The 22,879-nt window shown below is 41.2% G+C and overlaps 1 protein-coding gene across 5 annotated transcripts in view; it reads left to right on the top strand.

The window, feature by feature from the left end:
• SLC38A1 (solute carrier family 38 member 1) overlaps nt 1–22,879 on the top strand; it is a 179,477-nt gene that overhangs the window by 143,012 nt on the left and 13,586 nt on the right. For 4 of the 5 annotated variants that reach the window (XM_058189939.1, XM_058189935.1, XM_058189936.1 and 1 more), the window contains 5 exons: nt 10,113–10,213; nt 12,912–13,030; nt 17,383–17,524; nt 17,626–17,723; nt 20,140–20,178. In XM_058189939.1, the coding sequence (XP_058045922.1) occupies nt 10,113–10,213; nt 12,912–13,030; nt 17,383–17,524; nt 17,626–17,723; nt 20,140–20,178 (499 nt within the window). Of the gene's footprint in view, nt 1–10,112; nt 10,214–12,911; nt 13,031–17,382; nt 17,525–17,625; nt 17,724–20,139; nt 20,288–22,879 lie in introns of those variants that run through there. The other variant, XM_058189938.1, reaches the window with a different exon arrangement.

Here is a 22,879-nt window from a genome sequence, read left to right as displayed (position 1 = left end):
CATGGCGCTCCCCGGCTTCTGTTTCACCATCAGAGGCCTTCCAAGAAACCAAGAAATGAGTTCCGGATTGCTGCAGTGGCACTTCCAGCCTCCATTTTGCTGTCAGAGCCTTCCAGAAAGCCCTCTGCAGCCAATAACAGAGGGCTTTCCGGAAGGCTCTGACAGCAAAAGAATCGATCTGGAGCGCTGTTATTGGCTGCAGAGGGCTTTCCGGAAGGCTCTGATGACGAAATGGAGGCTAGCGTCAATTCAGAGCCCTTTGCTCAGCTGCAGAGGGCTTTCTGGAAGGCCTCTGATGGCAAAATGGAGGCCGAGGGTGTCACACGCATCAATCTGGAGCCCATTTCTCAGCTGCAGAGGGCTTTCTGGAAGGCTCCGATGGTGAAACCGAGGCCAGGGGTGACGCGTGCGAGCGGTGGCAAGCGACCGCAGAAGAAGTGGGCCACAGAAGAAATGGCTGCAGAAGAAGTCGAGGCAGATGTCAGGGTATGCGAGGCCTGGTAAGTAGGGCAGCTCCACCCCCCATCCCCCCCATCTTAATTTTTACTTCACCCCAGCCCTTGTACCCCGGGGTGGGTGGGGTCTTAATTAGGGCTAATTTGGGGGTAGGGCTTAATTTGAGCGCATATGTTCAAAAAAACAAAGGGCTTCTTTTTGGGATGGGTCTTGTTTTAGGGGAAACATGGTATATCAGTAAATTCTGTAAGGCAGAGTATACTGAAATTTCAGATCTTTTGAGGATTCTTTGTTTTAAATATATATAAGCCTAATTAAAAATCTGAAAGCACAGATATTTTCTGTATCCTGTAAAGTATACATGCCTTTAAATCAGAATCACAATCCCAGAAATTATATAGGGGTTGTAGGTATATAAGTAAAGTAAATACAAACACTATTCTCCAAGTGTTTGGACTACCATTGCATCATTCCTAACCATAAACTGTTCTAACAAGAGTTAAAAATTTTATTGTAGCCTAAACAATCTGTGAAAAGTCAGGTTGTCAGTATTTGATTAATTGATTGATTTATTGATTTATATGGCCACCCATTTCACACTGACAACTCTGGAAAGATAACAGATGATTAAAAACCCAAGAAGAAACAATGAAAACTTTTTTTGTGAATAGAACTTCAGCTTTAATTGCACGCATTAAATTTAGCACATATGAAATTGGCTAACATCCCCATTATAAAGAGTCTTTGTATATCTATCCAAATAGAATGATGCCTAAAAGGGACTAATCAACTATTAAACAAATAATGAAACAAAATCAAACAAAATTAATCTGTCTCCTTTAGCATTGTTTTCTAGATCTACCTGAGAACTTTAATCTTTATAGTTTTTAATACAAACTCATCTGATCCATAACTCCTGAAATAATTGACAGATTAAATTATATTTTTCATTTCTTTAGATTTTGTACTGCAGCGCTGTATTCAAAACATGTAACAAATTTATTAAATATTTTAGCATAAATGTGCTTGAGCTAAAATATTTTGTAAAAAAAATTCACTCATACAAATGCATTTGTAATTATTTAAACACAAAACCTATATATTTTAGGGTTTATTAACCCTAAAATTAAGGTCATTAAATAACCATATTACTTAATAACTGTTCAAAGATACAATGGACTTGAAAAAAGTTACTTGTGACTTATCCTTAAGGTTATGACTGCCACACCACCACTGAGATCACATTGCATTTTGGACAGTTGCATTTTCAACATTTTTACCACTTTCTGGCAAAAATGCCCATTGGAAAAGCTGGATTTGGACTTGCAATCCTATGATTCATTTAACAACTTCATAAACAGTGGTAAAATTGCAACTTACGATCATAATGTTTTACTACTAAAATTGCACCCAATTGTGGGCATAAGTTGAAAAATTACTGATTAGTGTGGAAGAAAAACACATTTATTGATGAGTGCATGGACTGAAAAGAGCCTGCTTCATCTAGCCAAGGGGTGTCAACTTGCAGCCCGTGGGCCAGTTGCATCATGTGCTGGCCCCACCCCGGCCTGGTTTAGCGAAGGAGGGAAAAGCCCCAATACATCACATGACTACACCGTTACGATGCAAGTTTGTCACCCCTGATCTAGCTTGTTTCCTGTTAGTTGAGGTCCTTAAATTAGGGATTCAAATTATTAAGCACAGTATATGCTGCTATAATGAGCTACTACTGCTTAATAGCCTATTTTGATCTATCATGGTTTTTTTGATGGTTCAATGATTGACACAATGAGGAAACTATTATTTATACATCAGACTCAAAGGATTTAAAACTTTTCATTTCTTGGTTTGCCATTTTGTTTCTTCTTTCCTCTTAACCAGATTAAAATATTCTTTGTAAACCAGATTCCTGTTGTTACTTAAATCAGCCTTAAACTGTTGGTTAAGAGCTTTTTTCTTCCAAGTCAGTATTACATTCTTAGAACAATCTCAGAATCCTAAACAGTGCATTACTGCTTTTATCCCTATAGATCAGGGGTGTCAAACTTGCGGCCCGTGGGCCAGATGCGTCACACGCTGACTACCCTCATCCCCATTTTAGCAAAGGGGAAAAAAGTTGTTATATGTCACATGACAACAACATGTCGTCATGAGTTTGACACCCCTGCTATAGATCATACATTTATGTTTCTCTTGTCCTAGATTTTTGATTGCTGGATATTCAATTCCATTTGGTATCAAATTTAGATACTACAAGCTCAAATGATGATACTACATGACATTATATGTATTTTTTTATTTATTTGTTTAGAAATGTCTTATCCCATTTTAATTCATAGATGTTATTTTGGATGGTTGAAAGTTAAAATGAGATAAAAATTAGAACAAATTAAAAATAGTTATCCAATAAAATTATATCAAATAACAGCAAGAACAGTTTTGAAATAAAGTTTTCTGTCTGTAACGTAAAGACTTTCTAAAAATCTTGCTGAAAATCCACCAGAGAAGGGGCTAGTCTGTTCTTCCAAGGCTAGATATTAAATGGTTTAGATGCAGCTATTGTGAAAGTCCTTTCTGTTGTCCTTAAGATACTTGCTTTCATTACTTTCAGGACACAGAGAAGGAACTTTATATCAAAATGTACATGTAGCCAAACTACCTCTAAGAGGTCTTGGATAAGCCATTTATATGTCTTCACTAATGCTTTGAATAGACACAATAACAAACTCTACTCTAAATAGTAGTAGGTAGGGAGCCTGCACAGATTCAGGTTCTAAAGGAAGGGTTACTGTGAAGACATCATCATCATCTTTCCCAGCATATGGGAATGGATTCTTTCTTTCATGTCATAATCACAACAGAATCCTTCTCTTCCACTTCAAGAATTACTGTAACTTTCCTATGAAACTAGATAGGAATTTGGAGCATTACCAAAACCTCCAATTTGGCTTATTGTGATCATCCCAGCAGCTGTTGTTTGCAGTGGGAGAAAAATACACGTTAATCCACATGTTTAATCACATATATTACTATACTTACAGTAAATTCATTCATTTGCTTCCACTACAGATAGATCTTTGCAGGGCTCCACTTGAATTGCTCTAACACTGTTACTAAGAACCTTGCAAAAAGAAATGAGGTAGGATGCTGGCAAGGAAGCTTTTCAGTTATGGTGCCCCAATCTTGGAACCTAATTCCCATGAAGACTCTTTAGGACTTCCCCAGGATTGCAATTTTTAGTGTGCAAGGAGCCATTGGTTCTTGTTTTAGTGATTGTTTTTTCAATTTTGTGGTGCATACATTATATTTTAATTCTGTACTAGCAATGAAAACTGTCTTGAGATTATACATACTATACTGAAGAATGACCTTCTAAGAAACATGTACACATTCATGCAAAATAAGATGAAGTTTTGATGGAAATTAGAAAGTGAACCTTTTAATCATTAATTCTTAAATTTGGGGGATGTTTCATATGTTTTAAATACATTCCTTCGTGACAGTGAATGAAGAATGCATTTGAGAATTTATGTATTAGCCCTTGTTGTTACTAGTTGCGAAGTTATGTCTGATCCATTGCGACCCCATGGACAACTTTCCTCCAGGCCTTCCTGTCCTCTACCATCTCCCGGAGACAATTTAAGCTCACGCCGACTGCTTCAGTGACTCCATCCAGCCACCTCATTCTTCTTTTGCCCTCAATCGTTCCCAGCATTAGGCTCTTCTCCAGTGAGTCCTTCCTTCTCATTAAGTGGCCAAAGTATTTCAGTTTCATCTTCAGGATCTGGCCTTCTAAAGAGCAGTCAGGATTGATCTCCTCTAGGACTGACTGATTTGATCGCCTTGCAGTCCAAGAGACTCGCAGGCGTCTTCTCGAGCACCATAGTTCAAAGGCCTCAATTATTTAACGCTCAGCCTTCCTTATGGTCCAACTTTCACAACCATACATTGCAACTGGGAAAAACATAGCCTTGACTATATGCACTTTTGTTGGAAGGGTGATATTTCTGCTTTTTAGTATGCTGTCTAGATTTGCCATAGCTTTCCTCCCCAGGAGCAAGCGTCTTTTAATTTCTTGGCTGCAGTCCCCATCTGCAGTGATCTTGGAGCCCAGGAAAATAAAATCTGTCACTACCTTCATTTCTTCCCCATCTGTTTGCCAGGAATTGAGAGGACCAGGAGGCATGATCTTAGTTTTCTTAATGTTGAGTTTCAAGCCAACTTTTGCACTCTCCTCCTTCATCCACATCAGGAGGCTCTTTAGTTCCTCTTCACTTTCTGCCATTAGAGTGGTATCATCTGCATATCTGAGGTGTTGATATTTCTCCCAGCAATCTTAATTCCAATTTTTGATTCATTTGCCCCGCCTTTCTCATGATGTGCTCTACATATAAGTTAAATAGGCAGGTTGACAGGATACAACCTTGCCGAACTCCTTTCTCAATTTTGAAAAATTAAGCAACATTTCTTTAAGGAGCAGCTTTCTGTGAACTCACTCCCCCCCCCCGTCTTTACAAACATGGAGGAGATTCTAACACAGGAAGAGGCAATTCCCCTGGAGCCATGGATTACCAAAAAAAAACAAACGACGGAAGTGGCGGAGAGGTAAATGGGCTAGGATCTTGAACAGATTAAGGAATAGAAACAATAAAACTCCTCTGCCTTCAATTTTCCTAACAAATGTACGTTCACTTGCAAATAAGATGGATGAAATACTCCTCTTAAACAAATACTATTCTGATTTTTGCAGTTCAGCAGTCCTGTGCTTCTCTGAAACCTGGTTAAATGAATCAATTGAAGATAGTAGCCTGCATATTCCAGGGTTTCAGATTGAAAGATCAGACAGAATTACAGAAACATCTGGTAAAAAGAAGGGAGGAGGCTTATGCCTATATATTAACAGCAGCTGGTGTCAAGATTTAAAAGTAATTTACAAATTCTGTGACAACAATTTATAGACTTTAATTATCAACTGCAAACCGTACTATGCCCCTCGTGAATTTTCCTAATTTCTTCTAATTGCTGTTTATGTCCCACCACAAGCCTGTGTAAACAAGGCATTACGAACTCTAGCTGACCAAATCATGGAGGCTGAAGCCAAATACCCTGATTCACTGGCCATTATTTTGGGAGATCTAAACAAGGTAAACTTAAGGAAAGAGCTACCAAAATACTTTCAGCATGTCAACTGTCCCAATAGAGGCAAGAATACTTTAGACCATTGCTACACAACACTAAAAGATGCCTATCGGTTTTTACCACGAGCAGCTGTAGGACACTCTGATCATTGCATGATTCATCTTGTACCTGCTTACAGGCAAAGACTTAAAACCACAAAACCAATAATTAAATCAGTGAAGACCTGGACAGAGGAGGCAAAATTAAAGCTTTTTTTGTTGTTAGTTGCGAAGTCGTGTCCGACCCATCACGACCCATGGACAACATTCCTCCAGGCCTTCCTGTCCTCTAACATCCTCTGGAGTCCATTTAAACTCATGCCTACTGCTTCAGTGACTCCATCCAGCCACCTCGTTCTCTGTCGTCCCCTTCTTCGTTTGCCCTCAATCTTTCCCAGCATTAGGCTCTTCTCCAGTGAGTCCTTCTTTCTCATTAGGTGGCCAAAGTATTTCAGTTTCATCTTCAGGATCTGGCCTTCTAAAGAGCAGTCAAAATTAAAGCTACAGACCTGCTTTTTGACTGCACTGATTGGAATATTTTTGAAGATACCTCTGCAGACCTGGATGAACTCACAGATACTGTAACATCATATGTCAGCTTCTGTGAAGACCTATGTGTACCGACAAGGAACTTGCGAATACACAGTAACAACAAACCTTGGTTCACACCTAAACTTAAGCAGCTACGTCATTCCAAAGAGGAAGCCTACAGAAAAGGTGATAAAATGCTGTACAATCAGGCCAGAAATGCACTAACAAGGGAGATCAGAGCAGCAAAAGGAAGCTACTCTGAAAAGCTAAAGAATCAGTTTTCAGCAAATGAACCAGCAAACATGTGGAAAACTCTTAAAAATATCACCGGCTATGGCAAACCTCCTTCCCAGGCTGAAGGTAATCAATATCTGGCAGATGACCTGAATGAGTTTTACTGCAGGTTTGAAAGGAAACTACAGCCACCTATCTCCACAACCCCCATCTCAGACACACCAACAACAGCCAAGTCTCCTACAACTGACCCCATCCCATTGGGTTCACAACCCCTAGTGATTACAGAAAAGGAAGTGCAGGACCTATTTCACAGACAAAAGCCAGGAAAAGCTCCAGGCCCAGACAAGATAACTCCTTCTTGCTTAAAAGTTTGTGCTGACCAATTGGCCCCCATCTTCACCCATATCTTCAATAAATCACTAGAGATGTGTTATGTTCCTTCTTGCTTCAAACTCTCTACCATCATCCCAGTGCTGAAGAAGCCCACCATCAAGGAACTGAATGACTACAGACCAGTTGCTTTAATATCTGTAGTTATGAAAACCTTTGAAAGGCTAGTGCTTTCCTACTTGAAAACCATCATGGATCCGCTGTTAGACCCCTTGCAATTTGCATACCGAGCAAATAGATCAACAGATGATGCTGTTAATATGGCTCTGCACTACATCCTATAACATCTTGAATCTCCAGAGACCTATGCAAGGGTCCTCTTTGTAGACTTTAGTTCAATACCATCATTCCAGACACTCTTCTAACTAAGCTAAACCAGCTACAGGTACCTGAACAGACTTGTAAGTGGATCACAAGCTTCCTAACAAACAGGAAGCAGCAGGTGAAGCTAAGCAGGATCACATCAGATACCTGTACAATTAGCACATGGGCCCCCCAAGGTTGTGTGCTCTCCCCACTTCTCTTCTCTCTGTATACCAATGACTGCATCTCCAACGATCCATCTGTTAAACTACTGAAGTTCGCAGATGACACAACAGTGATTGGTCTCATTTGAGACAATGACGAATCCGCATATAGACAAGAGGTCGAACGACTAGCCTCGTGGTACAACCGAAACAATATGGAACTGAACACACTCAAAACCGTAGAAATGTTGGTAGACTTTAGGAGAAACCCTTGCATACTTCCACCTCTCACAATACTAGACAACACAGTATCAACAATAGAAACCTTCTAATTTCTAGGTTCTATTATATCGCAAGATCTAAAATGGACAGCTAACATCAAAAACATCATCAAAAAAGGACAACAAAGAATGTTCTTTCTGCCCAACTCAGAAAGCTCAAACTGCCCAAGGAGCTGCTGATCCAGTTCTACTGAGGAATTATTGAGTCTGTCATTTGTACCTCTATAACTGTCTGGTTTGGTTCTGCAATCCAACAAGAAAGACACAAGAAAGAAAGACACAGACTTCAGAGGATAATTAGAACTGCAGAAAAAATAATTGCTACCAACCTGCCTTCCATTGAGGACCTGTATACTGCATAAATCAAGAAGAGGGCTGTGAAAATAATTACAGATCCCTCACATCCTGGACATAAACTGTTTCAATTCCTACCCTCAAAACAACGCTATAGAGCACTGCACACCAGAACAACTAGACACAAGAACAGTTTTTTCCCGAAGGCCATCACTCTGCTAAACAAATAATTCCCTCAACACTGTCAAACTATTTACTAAATCTGCACTACTATTAATCTTCTCATCGTTCCTATCACTAATCTCTTTCCACTTATGACTGTATGACTGTAACTTTGTTGGTGGTAATCCTTATGATTTATGTTGATATTGATTGTCCTGATTGCTTATTTGTACCCTATGATTATCATTAAGTGTTGTATCATTAAGTGTTAAATTGTACCCTATGACCATTATTTGTGTTGCAAATGTTGTACCTTGATGAAGGCATCTTTTCTTTTATGTACACTGAGAGCATATGCACCAAGACAAATTCCTTGTGTATCCAATCACACTCGACCAATAAAAAATTCTATTCTATTCTATTCTTAAGAAGGCAATCTTATTTCTTCTAGCTATTCTCTAGAATTCTGCATTTAATTGGGTGTATCTTTCTCTTTCTCCCTTGCTTTTCGCTTCCGTTCTTTCCTCAGCTATATGTAAAGCTTCTTCAGACAGCCATTTTGCTTTCTTGCATTTCTTTTTCTTTGGGATGGTTTTAGTTGCTACCTCTTGTACAATGTTGTGAATCTCCGTCCATAGTTCTTCAGGCACTCTGTCCATCAGAGCTAATTCCTTAAATCTATTTGTCACCTCTACTGTATATTCATCAGGGATATGATTTAGTTCATACCTGAGTGGCCTAGTGCTTTTCCCTACTTTCTTCAATTTAAGCCTAAATCTGAGCCACAGTCAGTTCTTGGTCTTGGTTTTACTGACTGTATAGACTTCTCCATCTTTGGCTGCAGAGCACATAGTCAGTCTGATTTGTGTATTGACCTTCTGGTGATGTCCATGTGTAGAGTCATCTCTTGGGTTGTTTGAAAAGAGTGTTTGCTATGACCATCATATTATCTTGACAAAATTCTACCAGCCCGTGCCCTGCTTCATGTTGTACTGCAAGGCCAAACTTGCCCGTTATTCCGGTTATCTTTTGGCTTCCTACTTTAGCATTCCAATCCCCCGTGATGATAAGGACATCATTTTTTGGTGTTAATTCTATAAGGTGCTGTAGGGTTTCATAGAACCGGTCAATTTCATCCTCTTCAGCACCAGTGGTTGGGAAATAGACATGGTCTACTGTGATATTGAATGGTTTGCCTTGGATTTGAACTGAGATCATTCTGTCAATTTGGGGATTGTATCCTAGTATTGCTTTTCCTAGTCTTTTATTGACTATGAAGGCTACTCCATTTCTTCTGAGGGGTTCTTGCCCACAGTAGTATACCTGATGGTTATCTGAATTAAATTCACCCATTCCTGTCCATTTTAGTTTGCTGATTCCTAAGATGTCGATGTTCAGTCTTGTCATCTCTTGTTTGACCCCATCCAGCTTGTCTTGATTCATGGATCTTACATTCCAGGTTCCTATGGAGAATAGATCTTTAAAGCATCGGACTTTCCTTTCACCATAATACATCCACAGCTGAGCGTCCGTTTGGCTTTGGCCCAGTCACTTCACTCTTTCTGGCGCTACTAGTACTAGCCCTCTGCTCTTTCCTGGTAGCATATTGGACACCTTCCGATCTGAGGGGCTCATCTTCCGGCGTCATATCTTTTTGCCTTTTGGTACTGTCCATGGGGTTTTCATCGCAAAAATACTGGAGTGGGTTGCCATTTCCTTCTCCAGTGGATCACGTTTTGTCAGAGCTGTCTGCTATGACCTGTCGGTCTTGGGTGGCCCTGAATGGCATAGGTCATAGTTTCATTGTGCTGTGCAAGCCCCTTCGCCACGACAAGGCAGTGATCCATGAAAGGGATATTAGCTCTTACTCATTATTAAAAGAGTTGGATTAAGAATGAAGTATCGGTTTTTACTATTTCCCTTTGTAAGTAAGCTTCACATTATTACTCATTTTATCTATAAATGAGTACAGTAAATGGTATAGTGTCTGTGAGCATGTATTAAAGTTTAATAAATGTTGCTGAGGAGTTGAACAGCCTCTGAATGAAAATAATAATTGAATAATAATACCACCAATATTCATTTATCTTCATTCCTCTCCCCCCCTTTTTTTACAGTCATTCCCAGAAAAGAATGCAGATGGTTACAAAAATCTCTTTCTTTGCCATGTTTGTCATGTACTTTTTAACTGCTATTTTTGGCTACTTGACATTTTATGGTATGTATGTATTCAGTCGTCCCTAACATGCATGATATTTAAGGTAACTTCTTCTTGACTCATAATACTTTTTAAAGCAAGCAATTGAGGCCAATAATGATTACCCTATAATTCAAACATTATCACAGTCAAACATGAATTTTATAAAGTATGTGTGTTGCCACTTTCTTCCTTCTTTGTACAGAAAGTAACATCCAGATCAGGAGGCCTCATGCTTAATTTGAAAAGGGCTTTTTCTTATCTGATGATGCTGTTCTGCGCTGGACTGTGGTCACATGATATTCATTTTCAATATTCCATGGCATTTCTCAGCCACTGTAGCAGGCTTCCCCCCCCCCCCAACAGCCACTTTAAGGGAAGGGGAAAAGACTTAGCCACCCAGTGTCAGCTCAAACCGCAAGATGAGTGGCATATAAATTTGAGAAATGAAATTGGATAAAATTTAGTAAATTTGATTTTGATACATGAAGGAAGGAAAGAAGAAAGGAAGGCAGGAAGGGAAAGAGGAACAGGATCCCTGTAAGCCCTTCCCAGTCCATGCCACTCCCTTCTGTGCTCCCCCAACCTGTGCCATGCTCCTACACACCTCCTGACTCATGCTGTGTTCTCCATGTCACACAGTATCTCTCACACACCTCCATGTATCATTTCTGACTTGCACCACCTCACTTTCACCCCCAACCAATGGCAGTCACATACCTGCCTGCTGGCCTTGGACTTGAAACTTCCTGTTGACTTCTCCACTGACTTTCTCCCTAGCAAAGAGATGGGTGGGAGGGAGGGAGGGGGGAAGAAGGGAAGGGAAGGGAAGGGAAGGGAAGGGAAGGGAAAGAAGGAAGGAAGGAAGGAAGCTTCCCACAAGATAATTCTACAGGAAAACTGGCAGGAAGTCAGAATCCACTCCTTTTTTGCCCACCCATGGTCATTCTTTTGCCTCAGCCTTGCCCAGGCTGATCTACAACCTTTTGGTGCCCATCCAGGCGAGAATGTGGTCAGCCTTAGATACGCAAAGCTGCCCTGGAGCCAACGATGGGCCGCCACCACCCTGTACCCTGAATGCATTCACAGGAGGCGGTGAGTGTGTGAGAATTGGCATCCTTTTACCCAGGATGTCCACCTTCTATGTGTGTGCCCATGGGGCAGGGCCGAGGCGGCAGGGGCTGCCCCAAGCTGGCTCCAAAGTGGCACTGCGGATCTAAGGCTGACTGCGTTCTGGCCCAGATGGCTGCCACTACATTGTAGATCAGCACCACATCTGCATTAACGCCTCCATACCCCGCTCACCGGCCCTCGAGGCTTCCCTTTCACCGAGGCAGCAGGGCGGTCCCTTGCTGGTTCCAGGGCAGCTGCGTGGATCAGATCTAAGGCTGACCGCATTCTGGCCTAGATGGCTCAAAAAATTGTAGATCATCACTGTGCCTACCACAAGTACCTCCATGCCCTGCTTGCCAGCCTGGCTTCACAAGCACCCAAGGCTTCCCTTTCACTGGGATTGCCCCCGCCCCTGTGTGGGAAAGCCATAGCCACCTGCCCTCATGCCTCCCTGAGTGCAGAGGAAGGAAGGAGATGGAAATGAGAAGCAGGGAAGAAGGAAGGAAGGAAGGAAAGAAGGAAAGTAGGGATAGGAGAAATAAGGGTGGGAGAGGAGAAGATGGAGGAGGGAAAGAGGAAGATGGAAATGAGAAGGAGGAAAGGAAGGAGGATGGGAATAAGAAGGAGGAAGGGAAGGAAGATGGGAATGAGAAGGAAAGAAGGAAGATGGCAATGAGAAGGAAGGAAAGGGATTATGAGAGGGACAGTCTAAGAAAAGTCCTTCCTTAGCATTTGGCCAGCAGCAGCCCTGCTGCCTTTCGCCATCCCCTTGCCCCTCCCTGTGGTCTCCCATCCTATAGCTAAGGATGCTTTGGTTACAAAGCCGAGTCCTCTCGCAAGAACCCACACACTTTGCCCGCCTGCACACACCATGAGCAACTTGGCCAAGGAGAGAGCACAGCAGCCACAGTCTCGAGGAGGAGTAAGTTCAGCTGGGCGCCCCCTTGGGGAAGTGTGACTGGGCTGGGCTGTGGGGTCCCAGTGCCCTGGGAGCTTGAGAGCAGGCTGGGTGCTTGCCCTCCACTGCTCAGAGCTCCAGGCAGCTAGCGGCGCTGTCCAGGTGTCCTCCGCATGGCCTGAGAGGGACAGCGATGCTCCTCTGGTGGACAAGGGTTTGGTGCTTGCCCTGGTCTTGCCATCCCCTCTGAAGACAATGGATCCCCCCCGCCATGTGAGCAACATTCAGCTGGCTATGTCCACCACCCAGCCCCCCGAGGTCAACCATAACCCTGATGTGGCCCTCAATGAAATCGAGTTTGACACTCTTGATATAGAAGATTATAATGTTAATCAACTTTGATTTAAATTTGAAATTCAGTTCAGAAAATTGATTTGAGTTAGAAAATCATAGATTCTCATTTCTGAATCAATTAAGAAAAAGCACATAACCACAAACATTCATTGAACATTGAATTACTGAGGCCAAGTCTCTGTTAGCAGATACAAATGGATCCCACACAGTTTGATGCGCTGAACCATTCTGACAATTCAATTTGAAAGGGTGATTCACCAGCCTCATTTCAAAAGATTAAATTCCAAGTTGTTAAGATGTTTTTTTTACTAAATGGCAGCTTGTATTAATTAATTATCATTGTTTTCCCTGCAGAATCTGTTCAATCAGATTTGCTTCATAAATACCAGAATAAAGATGACATCCTTATCTTAACTGTTCGTGTCGCCGTCATTGTTGCAGTCATCCTTACAGTCCCTGTGTTATTTTTCACTGTAAGTTGGAATTTTCTGTCTATTTGTTAATGGTAATTTGTTAATGGTAGTTCCTGAATACAAGAATTGAATTTTTGCTTCCTTATTTAGTTTTCATTTGGCAAGAATAGATTGCAAGTTAACATCAATCCGCAGCCTCCTAAATTCCAAATATTTGCAAGCTGAAATTTTTTTTTCTCAAAAAAAAAAGTATGATTAAGAACTGCCCATTTCTGCTTTCATTAAACCAATTGACATGTAGTTCTCAATTGTGTCTAATAAATAATATACTTCTTAATCATGCCGCAAAAACAACTTTTCTTTTCTGAGTCATCCTATTTTCCCATTTACTCCATGAAGTTCTATTGATGGGCTTTTTTGATTCATGAATATGATTTGATACGCAGCTGACTCAGTCTGCATTAAAGTTGTTTGTATCTTTCATTTTCCTCCCTCTGCTCCTTGTTCTTTGATAGCTAGATACTCTGAAGGCTAGAACGTTTAAAATGATTTGGAATGTTGAAGTGTTCTATTTGTTTACTCTGACATAAATATTTTTTTGTAATTTGAATTTATATCCCGCCGTTCTTCGAAGACTCAGGGCGGCTTACATTGTGTTAAGCAATAGTCTTCATCCATTTGTATATTATATACAAAGTCAACTTTGTATATAATATATATAATTATATATATTATATATATAATTATAATATATAAATATATATAAAAAATATATTTATATATATATTATATATATATTATATATATATAATATATATAATATAAAATTATTATATAATATTATTATATAATATTATATGTATAATAATATATATATTACATATATCTATATAATTATATAAATATAATTGCTGATGCTCCTTGTCAATGCTTAAATATTGAAACAAGAACATTGCTGTTCAGTGATATTGTTCAGCCTTCCACAAATCCAGACTGTAGTGGGGCATAAATCCCATCATTCCTGGATATTGCTCATTGATGAGCAATATAAAAGTAATGGAAATTATAGTACAGGTAATCCCCGGGTTACGAACGTTTCCTTAGTGAACGTTCAAATTATGTGATAAGCGCCCCGTAGCGTTTACGAATCAGTCCTGAAAATATGAATATTGCAGCAAAATGGGAAAAAAAAAAAATTGAACCTGAAAGAGAAGACTCGAAGTGCCAGAGACAGAAAGTATCCCAGCCCACTCTGGTTCATCACCCACTGCTTGCTTCAGCCAGATCATTCCAAATAATTACCTGCAATGAAACTTGTAGTTTCTCTGGATATGATGCTTATAAAGTGCCTCAATTTAATTACCTCTGAATGTTCTGGCCAAGTACCCAATGATTACTGTAACTGTCCATGTTAGTAAGACACTTCATTGCATTTAACTCCAAAATCTTTGGTTTTTATTCAATGGGCCCTTTTTCCACACTTTCTTCTGGATTGGCCTTCTGGATATCTTGGAACTACATTTTCCAAAACTTACAAATATGCTGGGAATTCTGAGAGGTTATAGTTTCAAACAAGTCCAGAGATTCCATATTGGGAAGGATGGAAATGATAACTTTTTCACTTCTTTTAAATCATTCCATTAAAAAGTAAGAAAGTAGCATCATGTACAGGTAAACCCCAAGTTACAAATGTTCCCTTAGCGAACATTTGAAGTTACACGATAAGCACACCCTAGCATTTATGAAATTACAAATGTTGCACACTACAGCAATTGTTCGCCCTTACGAATGACCGCAGAGGCTCTGCAACATTCACCCTGCCTATTCTTCACAAGCAACCCACCTGTGGAGACACACTTACCTTGCAAAGATATCTCTATTGTACTTTCTTTGCCTGCTTCATTGCTTTAGCATTTCGGTGCATTTGCCGAAAACAGAGGCCTAACGTACTGAAAGATCATGCGAGATTAATAGTGCGAGATCTCGTGCTACTGATCTCATGTGATCTCGCACTTTAGGCCTCTATGTGAATTGAAGCCTGGATATTTGCAAACTGAGGGAAGACTTCGTTCCTTCAGGCCTTCCTTTTGTTTGCCGTCTCCTTTCCAAAGCCTGCAGGGAGATTGCATTCCTGTAGGCTTTGGCAGCCCTTTGCAAAAAGGTTGGCTGGCACCAACAGAGCTTGGGTAGCGCGGGAGCATCCATACAAAGCTCCATTCCTACCAGCAAAGGCTTTTTGAAAAGGGCTGCCGAAGCCTAAAGGGATGCAATCCTCAAGCGCTTTGCCAACGAGAAAGGAGGCCCACTTGACGAGGCCTCTGATGATGAAAAACAAGGACCAGAAAGACGACGCAGCCCTCCGGGCCTCCTTTTTCATTGCCGGAGGCTTGTCAAGCCCTTTGCTGACAAGAAAGGAGGAAGCAGGCAAAGAAACTTTGGAGAGGAGACAGATCTTCATAAGGCAAGTCACCTGATGCGGCAGGATGAGTGGGGAAGCAATTTTGGGGACCGCAGGGGAGGGAGAATGAGGTATCTGTGGGTCGGGGGAAGCCTTAGCTGGTGTGAAGTAGCTCCATTTTGGCCAGCAAAGTGCTGGGCAAGGCCTGCACACACCAAAACGGAGCTGCAGAGGGGCGCACATGACTGAGAGGCTGGAGAGGAGACAGCTTGCTAGATCTTTGCATGGTAAGTGACCTGGGGCAGCAGATTAGTTGGGGGGGGAAGCAATTGTGGGGAGAATAAGGTATTTCAGTGGATTGGGGAGGCTTTAGGTGGTCTTAAACAGGTGGCCTGTTCCATCAGTAGGCCCCCCTGGCCTTCCCCATCCTGAGATGCCTCATGTGCACTTAACAAGCCATTTGATTATCAAATTCATGGGCAAAAGCAGGGAGTAATCTCATTCAAGGTATAAGATTCATTCGCATGAATCTTTGGCTTATGAATGGAATGGGCAGGCTCCATTACATTCATAAGTCCAGGACTACCTGTAGTGTTCAGTATGGCTGATTTAGAAAACCTGATATAGTGCAGAAGATCAAACTAGCTTTCTATGCATTTATTTTGAACATTAAAATTGGGAAATTCAGGTAATAATTGACTTAAAATGATTAATTTTGTGACCATTCAAAGTTACAACAGCACTGAAAAAAATGTCTTATGAGCATTTTTAATACTTAAAACGGTTGCAGCATCCCTATGGTCACGTAATCAAAACTCTGATGCTTGGCAACTGGTTCATATTTATGACAGTTGCATTATTCCGGATTATGTGATCAGCTTTTTATGACCTAACAAGCAAAATCAATAGGGAAGTCAAATTCACTTAACAACCATGTTATTAACAACTGCAGTGATTCCCTTAACAACTGTGGCAAGAAAGGTCATAAAATGGGGCAAAACTCATTTAACAAATGTCTCTCTTAATAACATAAATTTTGGGCTCAGTTGTAGTCATATGTCAAGGACTACCCATATCACTTCCAAATTTAAAAATATCCTTGTAGATGTTTAGAATCAAAGCAATTCATAAAACATATGTAAAAGAATTATATAAAATACAGAATGAAATAAAAAGTAAATATTAAAACAATAACAGGAACTCCAAGCAACAATAAGAAGTTTAAAATCATGGTTACAGCATATAAAAACATTAGCCATACTTTGTTGGGGAAGGCATTCCAAATATGAGTAATCAACCAATATAAAGGCTTGTTCCTGGGTAACTTTATGTCACGTCTCAGCATAAGAAGTCATCCCAAGCAGGCCTTTGAGTCTGACCATGGCACAAATAGGAACATTCAGAAAAAATTCCTTCAGGTCCCACAAACGGAAGAGTTTTATAGATTAAAACTATCCCTTGAGTTGGGACTAGAAACAAAGTGGGATTCAGGAAAGATAAAGGTAAATTTGATATGTTTATATCATCCAAGTCTAGTCAGCACCCTTACTGCAGTATTTTATAGAAGGTAGTCAAGCCTTCTCTGAATTCCTGAACAATCAGAACTCGAAGGCAATCATATGCTTTTATGATATCAGTTCAAATATTTATCAGAAAGTAGAAAGTGAAAATATTATATAATATAAATAAGTGTTTATTGTTCTCCTTTCTTTAACAATTTTACATGAAAACTTTGCTTGATATGAGAGATTAAATATTTTAAATTTGGCAAAAAAGCAATTCAATTTTTAATTTGAAACAAATTTTTAATGTTTTATTAGAACAAGTTGTGATAGCATAAAAAAGCTCCAGCTGAAATAAATAACAATAGAATTGAAAATGCCGATATTCACAAATATGATATATTAATTCCTCTAAATGGACACAGAATATAATACCGAAGGAGAATTAATAAAAGGACGTCTGTCCCATGTAACATTTTGCCTAACAGATTTATCTTTTTTTTCTTCCATAGGTTCGTTCATCTATATTTGAGCTTGCTAGAAAAACCAAATTTCATTTATGCCAACACATTGTGGTTACATTGATCCTTTTGATGATCATTAACCTGCTGGTTATTTTTATACCTTCCATGAAGGATATTTTTGGAGTTGTAGGTACAGTATGCTAAATATATTTAATTAAGTTTTCCTCCCTTTGTTAAGCTTAGACTTGTAAATTGTTTATTATAACACCAAAATTTTTCTCATTGTCATAGGAACAACATCTGCCAATATGTTGATTTTTATTCTTCCATCTTCACTCTATTTGAAAATCACCCATCAAGATGGTTCAAAAATGATTCAGAGAATTTGGGTATGTTAGTATGCTTTGTTATCCTTTATTAAACAAAATTAAAAGCTCTACTGTGCAAGTGTAACAAAGGTAGAACATACTTTTTCACCAGAGTGAAGGGTCTTAGATCTTTCCAGTATGCAAATGGCTAAATGAGTCAGCATTCATGTCAGAAGGCAACAAAGATAAATACTTGTTAGCAAATGGATGCACCAGAGTACCGGTATCTTAAAATGATCTGCAGTAAATTGCTTGCACTGCTTATGAATAAGAATGAAAATTTAAAGAAGAGAACCTAATCTTACATGACTCTTAATCACAGAGGGTGCTTTCAAACTTAGAACAGGTTTCTCATTTGATAGCCTTTGCCCAATACAAGGCAACAGAAATCGAGGATATTGGGAATGCAGGAACAAAACTCAGAGATGCCTAACAAGGCTAAGATTACATATTCTGAAATAAATTCAAAGCCATTTCCAAAATATTTGAACCATCTATTTTAAAAGCAAAATAATTGTTTTAAACTCAAAACAGGACTGCATTTAGAATGCAAGATGAAGCAAATTAAAAACATTTTGCACACCTCTGAATTAAATTGTAAGAGAATTATCCATGAATTGCTGACATAATTAGAGACTGAGTGTCTGTTGGCTTTCTTGCCTTCCCCACGAACATATTTCTTCTTATATTTAAAGCCCATTCTCAGTTGGCTAATCGCCCTGAGTCCTTCGGGAGATAGGGCGGTATATAAATATGATTAAATAAATAAATTATATAATAGAAGTGTGCAGCTTTTCCCAAATTGGGAGCCACACTTTCCCTTTGAATCTCACACCTAGGAATGTACTTCTAAATAGTTTACTTTTAAATTTTATTTATTTATTTATTTATTTATTGAATTTTTATACCGCCCTTCTCCCGAAGGACTCAGGGCGGTTTACAGCCAAGATAAAACGACAATAGTATACAAATAAAACAATGAATTAAAAAACTTATTAAACATATGTCCGAATTAAAACATTTAAAATCATAAAACCCCATAAAATTTATAAAATTTATATCAAATATTAAAACTATTAAAAATCCTATGCCAGTCCTGCGCGAATAAACAAATAGGTCTTCAGCAGAAGGTCCGAAGCAGAAGGTCTGAAGGTCTGGCAGTTGACGAAGTCCTGGGGGAAGTTCATTCCAGAGGGTGGGAGCCCCCACAGAGAAGGCCCTTCCCCTGGGGGCCGCCAGCCGACATTGCTTGGCGGACGGCACCCTGAGGAGTCCCTCTCTGTGCGAGCGTACGGGTCGGTGGGAGGCATTCGGTAACAGCAGGCGGTCCTGTAAGTACCCTGGCCCTAAGCCATGGAGCGCTTTAAAGGTAGTAACCAAAACCTTGAAGTGCACCCGAAAGACCACAGGTAGCCAGTGCAGCCTGCGCAGGAGTGGTGTTACATGGGAGCCACGTGCGGCTCCCTCTATCACCTGCGCAGCTGCATTCTGAACCAACTGTAGCCTCCGGGTGCTTCTCAAGGGGAGCCCCATGTAGAGAGCATTGCAGTAATCCAAGCGAGAGGTAACAAGAGCGTGAGTGACCGTGCATAGGGCATCCCAGTCAAGGAAGGGGTGCAACTGGCGAATCAGGTGGACCTGATAAAAAGCTCTCCTGGAGACGGTCGTCAGGTGATCTTCAAAAGACAACCGCCCATCCAGGAGAACGCCCAAGTTGCGCACCCTTTCCACTGGGGCCAATGATTCGCCCCCAACAGTCAGCCCTGGCTGCAGCTGACTGTACCGGGGTGCCGGTATCCACAGCCACTCCGTCTTGGAGGGATTGAGCTTGAGCCTGTTTCTCCCCATCCAGACCCGTACGGCTTCCAGACACCGGGACAGCACTTCGATAGCTTCGTTGGGGTGGCCTGGGGTGGAGAAGTACAGCTGCGTGTCGTCAGCGTACAATTGGTACCTCACCCCAAAGCCATTGATGATCTCACCCAGCGGCTTCATATAGATGTTGAACAGGAGAGGCGAGAGAATCGACCCCTGCGGCACCCCACACGTGAGGGGCCTCGCGGTCAATCTCTGCCCCCCTGCCAACATCGTCTGCGACCGGTCAGAGAGATAGGAGGAGAACCACCGATAAACGGTGCCTCCCACTCCCAAACTCCCTAACCGGTGCAGCAGGATACCCTGGTCGATGGTATCAAAAGTATCAAAAGCCACTGAGAGATCTAATAGGACCAGGGCAGAGGAATAACCCCTGTTAATAAAATAAAATAAGAATAATTAATAGGGTATTGCTCATGCATTTGATAATTTTCCCATTCTTCCAATGCAAAATTTGTGGTAGCAACTTTTCAATGTCTTTAAGAACTACACTCTAGTTGCTCAAATTGGAGCACACTGTTGCATGTGAATAAATGTAAATAATATCTCATTTTGGTTCTAGGCTTCCCTCTTTTTGGCATTAGGAGTTTTATTTTCCATGGTGAGCATTCCTCTTGTTATCTATGATTGGGTGCATTAAGACATGCCACTGAAGATTAGTGAGATACCAAGAAGAACGCATTATCTCCTTGCTGTTCACAAAATCACCAGTCACCTATTTTGCCAGTATGTCCTACTCATCAGAAATTTCCTCTATTAAACAAACAAGCAAGAATTAATCATCACTGCATATTTTCCACAGGAGATAGCTGTTAATTTGTAATTTTTGCATCAGTATTATTACAGTTGTCAGAACAATTTCAAAGATCCCATTGGTCATAGGTCTTCTGTATGCAGTTAATGGTAATGAAATACCTGAAGAAGATCTTCTACTGTTTCATACATTGCACAGGAATATTTCTTCTGATATTCAGCTGATTTTCATTATCCATTATCCTGATCAAAGTAAATCACACTGGTGCAGTAATGTGGTTAATGGTTAGATAGATAACTAGTATTTTGTCACATATAGACTCTATGGAGTCTTTTGGTATTAGTAAACAAAGACTAATTATTTAAGCTCAGTTATCCTTGTGGGAGATATGTATGCATGTGTACCCATTTTCAAAGTAGTCTACCAGGAAATTGCACCTTGACTCCCTGTCCCGCTACAACATTATTTGAATTAAAATACACCAAAATCAAAAGAAACAGATCCAGAGGTAATGTGTGTGAGATATAAATTTTCTTGGTGCCAGGATTTACATTTGTAAATAGATTTTTCTTTGATTTGATGAAGTTGTGATCTTCTGGTTAGGAGAATTTCAAACTCTCTTTTGCTGTTACAAGAACAATAACAACAAAAAAAGCTGTTGCCAAGGAAAATACATACTGATCTATTTAAATTCTATTTTAGTATCATGTAGTAAAATAGATACTGACAATTGTCTTGCCAAAATCATATAATTAACAAAAAGGAAAGACTTTGTTCTTTAGCAGTACAGTAGAAATTTCTTCTAGTGTCAATGAAGACATCATTGCAATTGACACCTGGTATAATCATAGACATCTTTACTGGTTGGTAAATATTTTACTGGCTCTATGTAGCCTAAGAATGCAAATAAGAAAGGGTGTTGCCTTACCTGTGCATGGGGACAGCAGTCAGGAATAGGTTAACTCTTTCTTGTCTGAGGTCCTAGGACTGAGTCTGCAAGCTGTTAAGGGTGGGACTGACCGCTGTCCCCACGCACAGCAGAACGGGCGTTCAGGTAAGGCAATGCCCTTTCTCTTTGAATGTGGGGCTAGCGGTCAGGAATGCGACATGCCAAAGGAGACGTCCTAATGGGAGGGACCAGGCTGGTCCAGTGAGCCCAACCCCGTGTGCACCTGTTGTAGTACTTGGCAGCCGAATGCCACCTCCACCGATGCATAGATATCTAACTTGTAATGCCAGATGAATGGGGAAGGGGATGACCAGATGGCGGCCCTGCAGACCTCCAAGGAAGCCTGAGTGGCCCACGCCGCCAAAGTGGCTGTGCTCCTCATGGAATGGGCAGTAAGGCGATGAGGGGCGGGCAGAGTCTGAGCCTCATAAGGCTTAGCGATAGTCACCCGAAGCCAGCGCCCCTGCGTAGAGGAGGTAACCTTGTACCCAAGGGTTGCAGGTTGGAATGAGACAAAGAGAGACTCCATCCGTCGAAGGGAAGAGTTTCTCCTAAGATAGATGCGGAGAGCCCTCCAGGCATCTAGGGTATGCCATGACCGTTCCAAAGGATGGGTTGGGTTAGGGCAGAAGTTAGGGAGAACCAATTCTTGGGCTCTATGAAACGGGGTGTTAATCTTAAGGAGGTAGGTAGGGTCCAATCTAAGGATGACTCCGAGTGAAAGATGCAGAGGTTAGCCCTGGTGGAAAGAGCCGCCAACTCCGATTTCTGATGGGCCGACATAATGGCCACTAGGAAGGCCACCTTATATGTTAGGAATTGTAAACTGACCTCCCACAGGGGTTCGAATGGGCCTCTGGTTAGGGCTTTGAGAACCCTTGACAGGTCCCAGTTGGGGTACCGATGGAGAGTCGATGGATGGAGATTGGTCGCCCCACGAAGGAACTGTCTAATCAGGGGAAACCTGGAAAGGGAGCCCGTAGAGCCACATGATAGAATAGAGAAAAGGGCTGCTACTTGCCTCCGAAGTGTGTTGGGTGCCAATCCCACATCGAAGCTGTCCTGCAGGAAGTCCAACACCTGTGCCATGGAAGCCTCTGTAGGAGTCAGACCCCATTTGTTGCACCAGCCTGCGAATGTCCTCCAGGTGGAGTTATAGATGCGGCTGGTCAAGGCGTGGCACGATGCCTGTATGGTGGTAATGGCTCTCGAAGAGATGTTGCTCCCCCTCAGCAGGTGCCACTCAAGCGCCAGGCAGTCAGTTGGAACCATGAGTGTCCGGGTGGACCAATGACCCCTGGCTGAGGTCGACCCTGTCCGAAGGGAGCTGCCATGGTTGGATCACCGATAAAGCCATCAGGTCCGTGAACCAAGGCCAGCAAGGCCAATGGGGAGCGATCAAGATGAGTTCTGCCCTCTCCCCCAGCAACTTCTTGATGACCTTGGAGATCAAGGGAAAAGGAGGGAAGGCGTAAAGTAGGCCAAGAGGCCATGGGTTGTGCAGAGTGCAGAGCATCCATGCCCTCTGCTCTTGGAGCTGGAAACCTGGAAAAGAATCTTGTCATCTGATGGTTGGTCTGGGTGGCAAAGAGGTCAACT

The sequence above is a fragment of the Ahaetulla prasina genome, chromosome 7, assembly GCF_028640845.1.
Source record: "Ahaetulla prasina isolate Xishuangbanna chromosome 7, ASM2864084v1, whole genome shotgun sequence".
Classification (NCBI taxonomy): Eukaryota; Metazoa; Chordata; class Lepidosauria; order Squamata; family Colubridae; genus Ahaetulla; species Ahaetulla prasina.
This window is presented reverse-complemented; position numbering and strand designations above follow the sequence as displayed.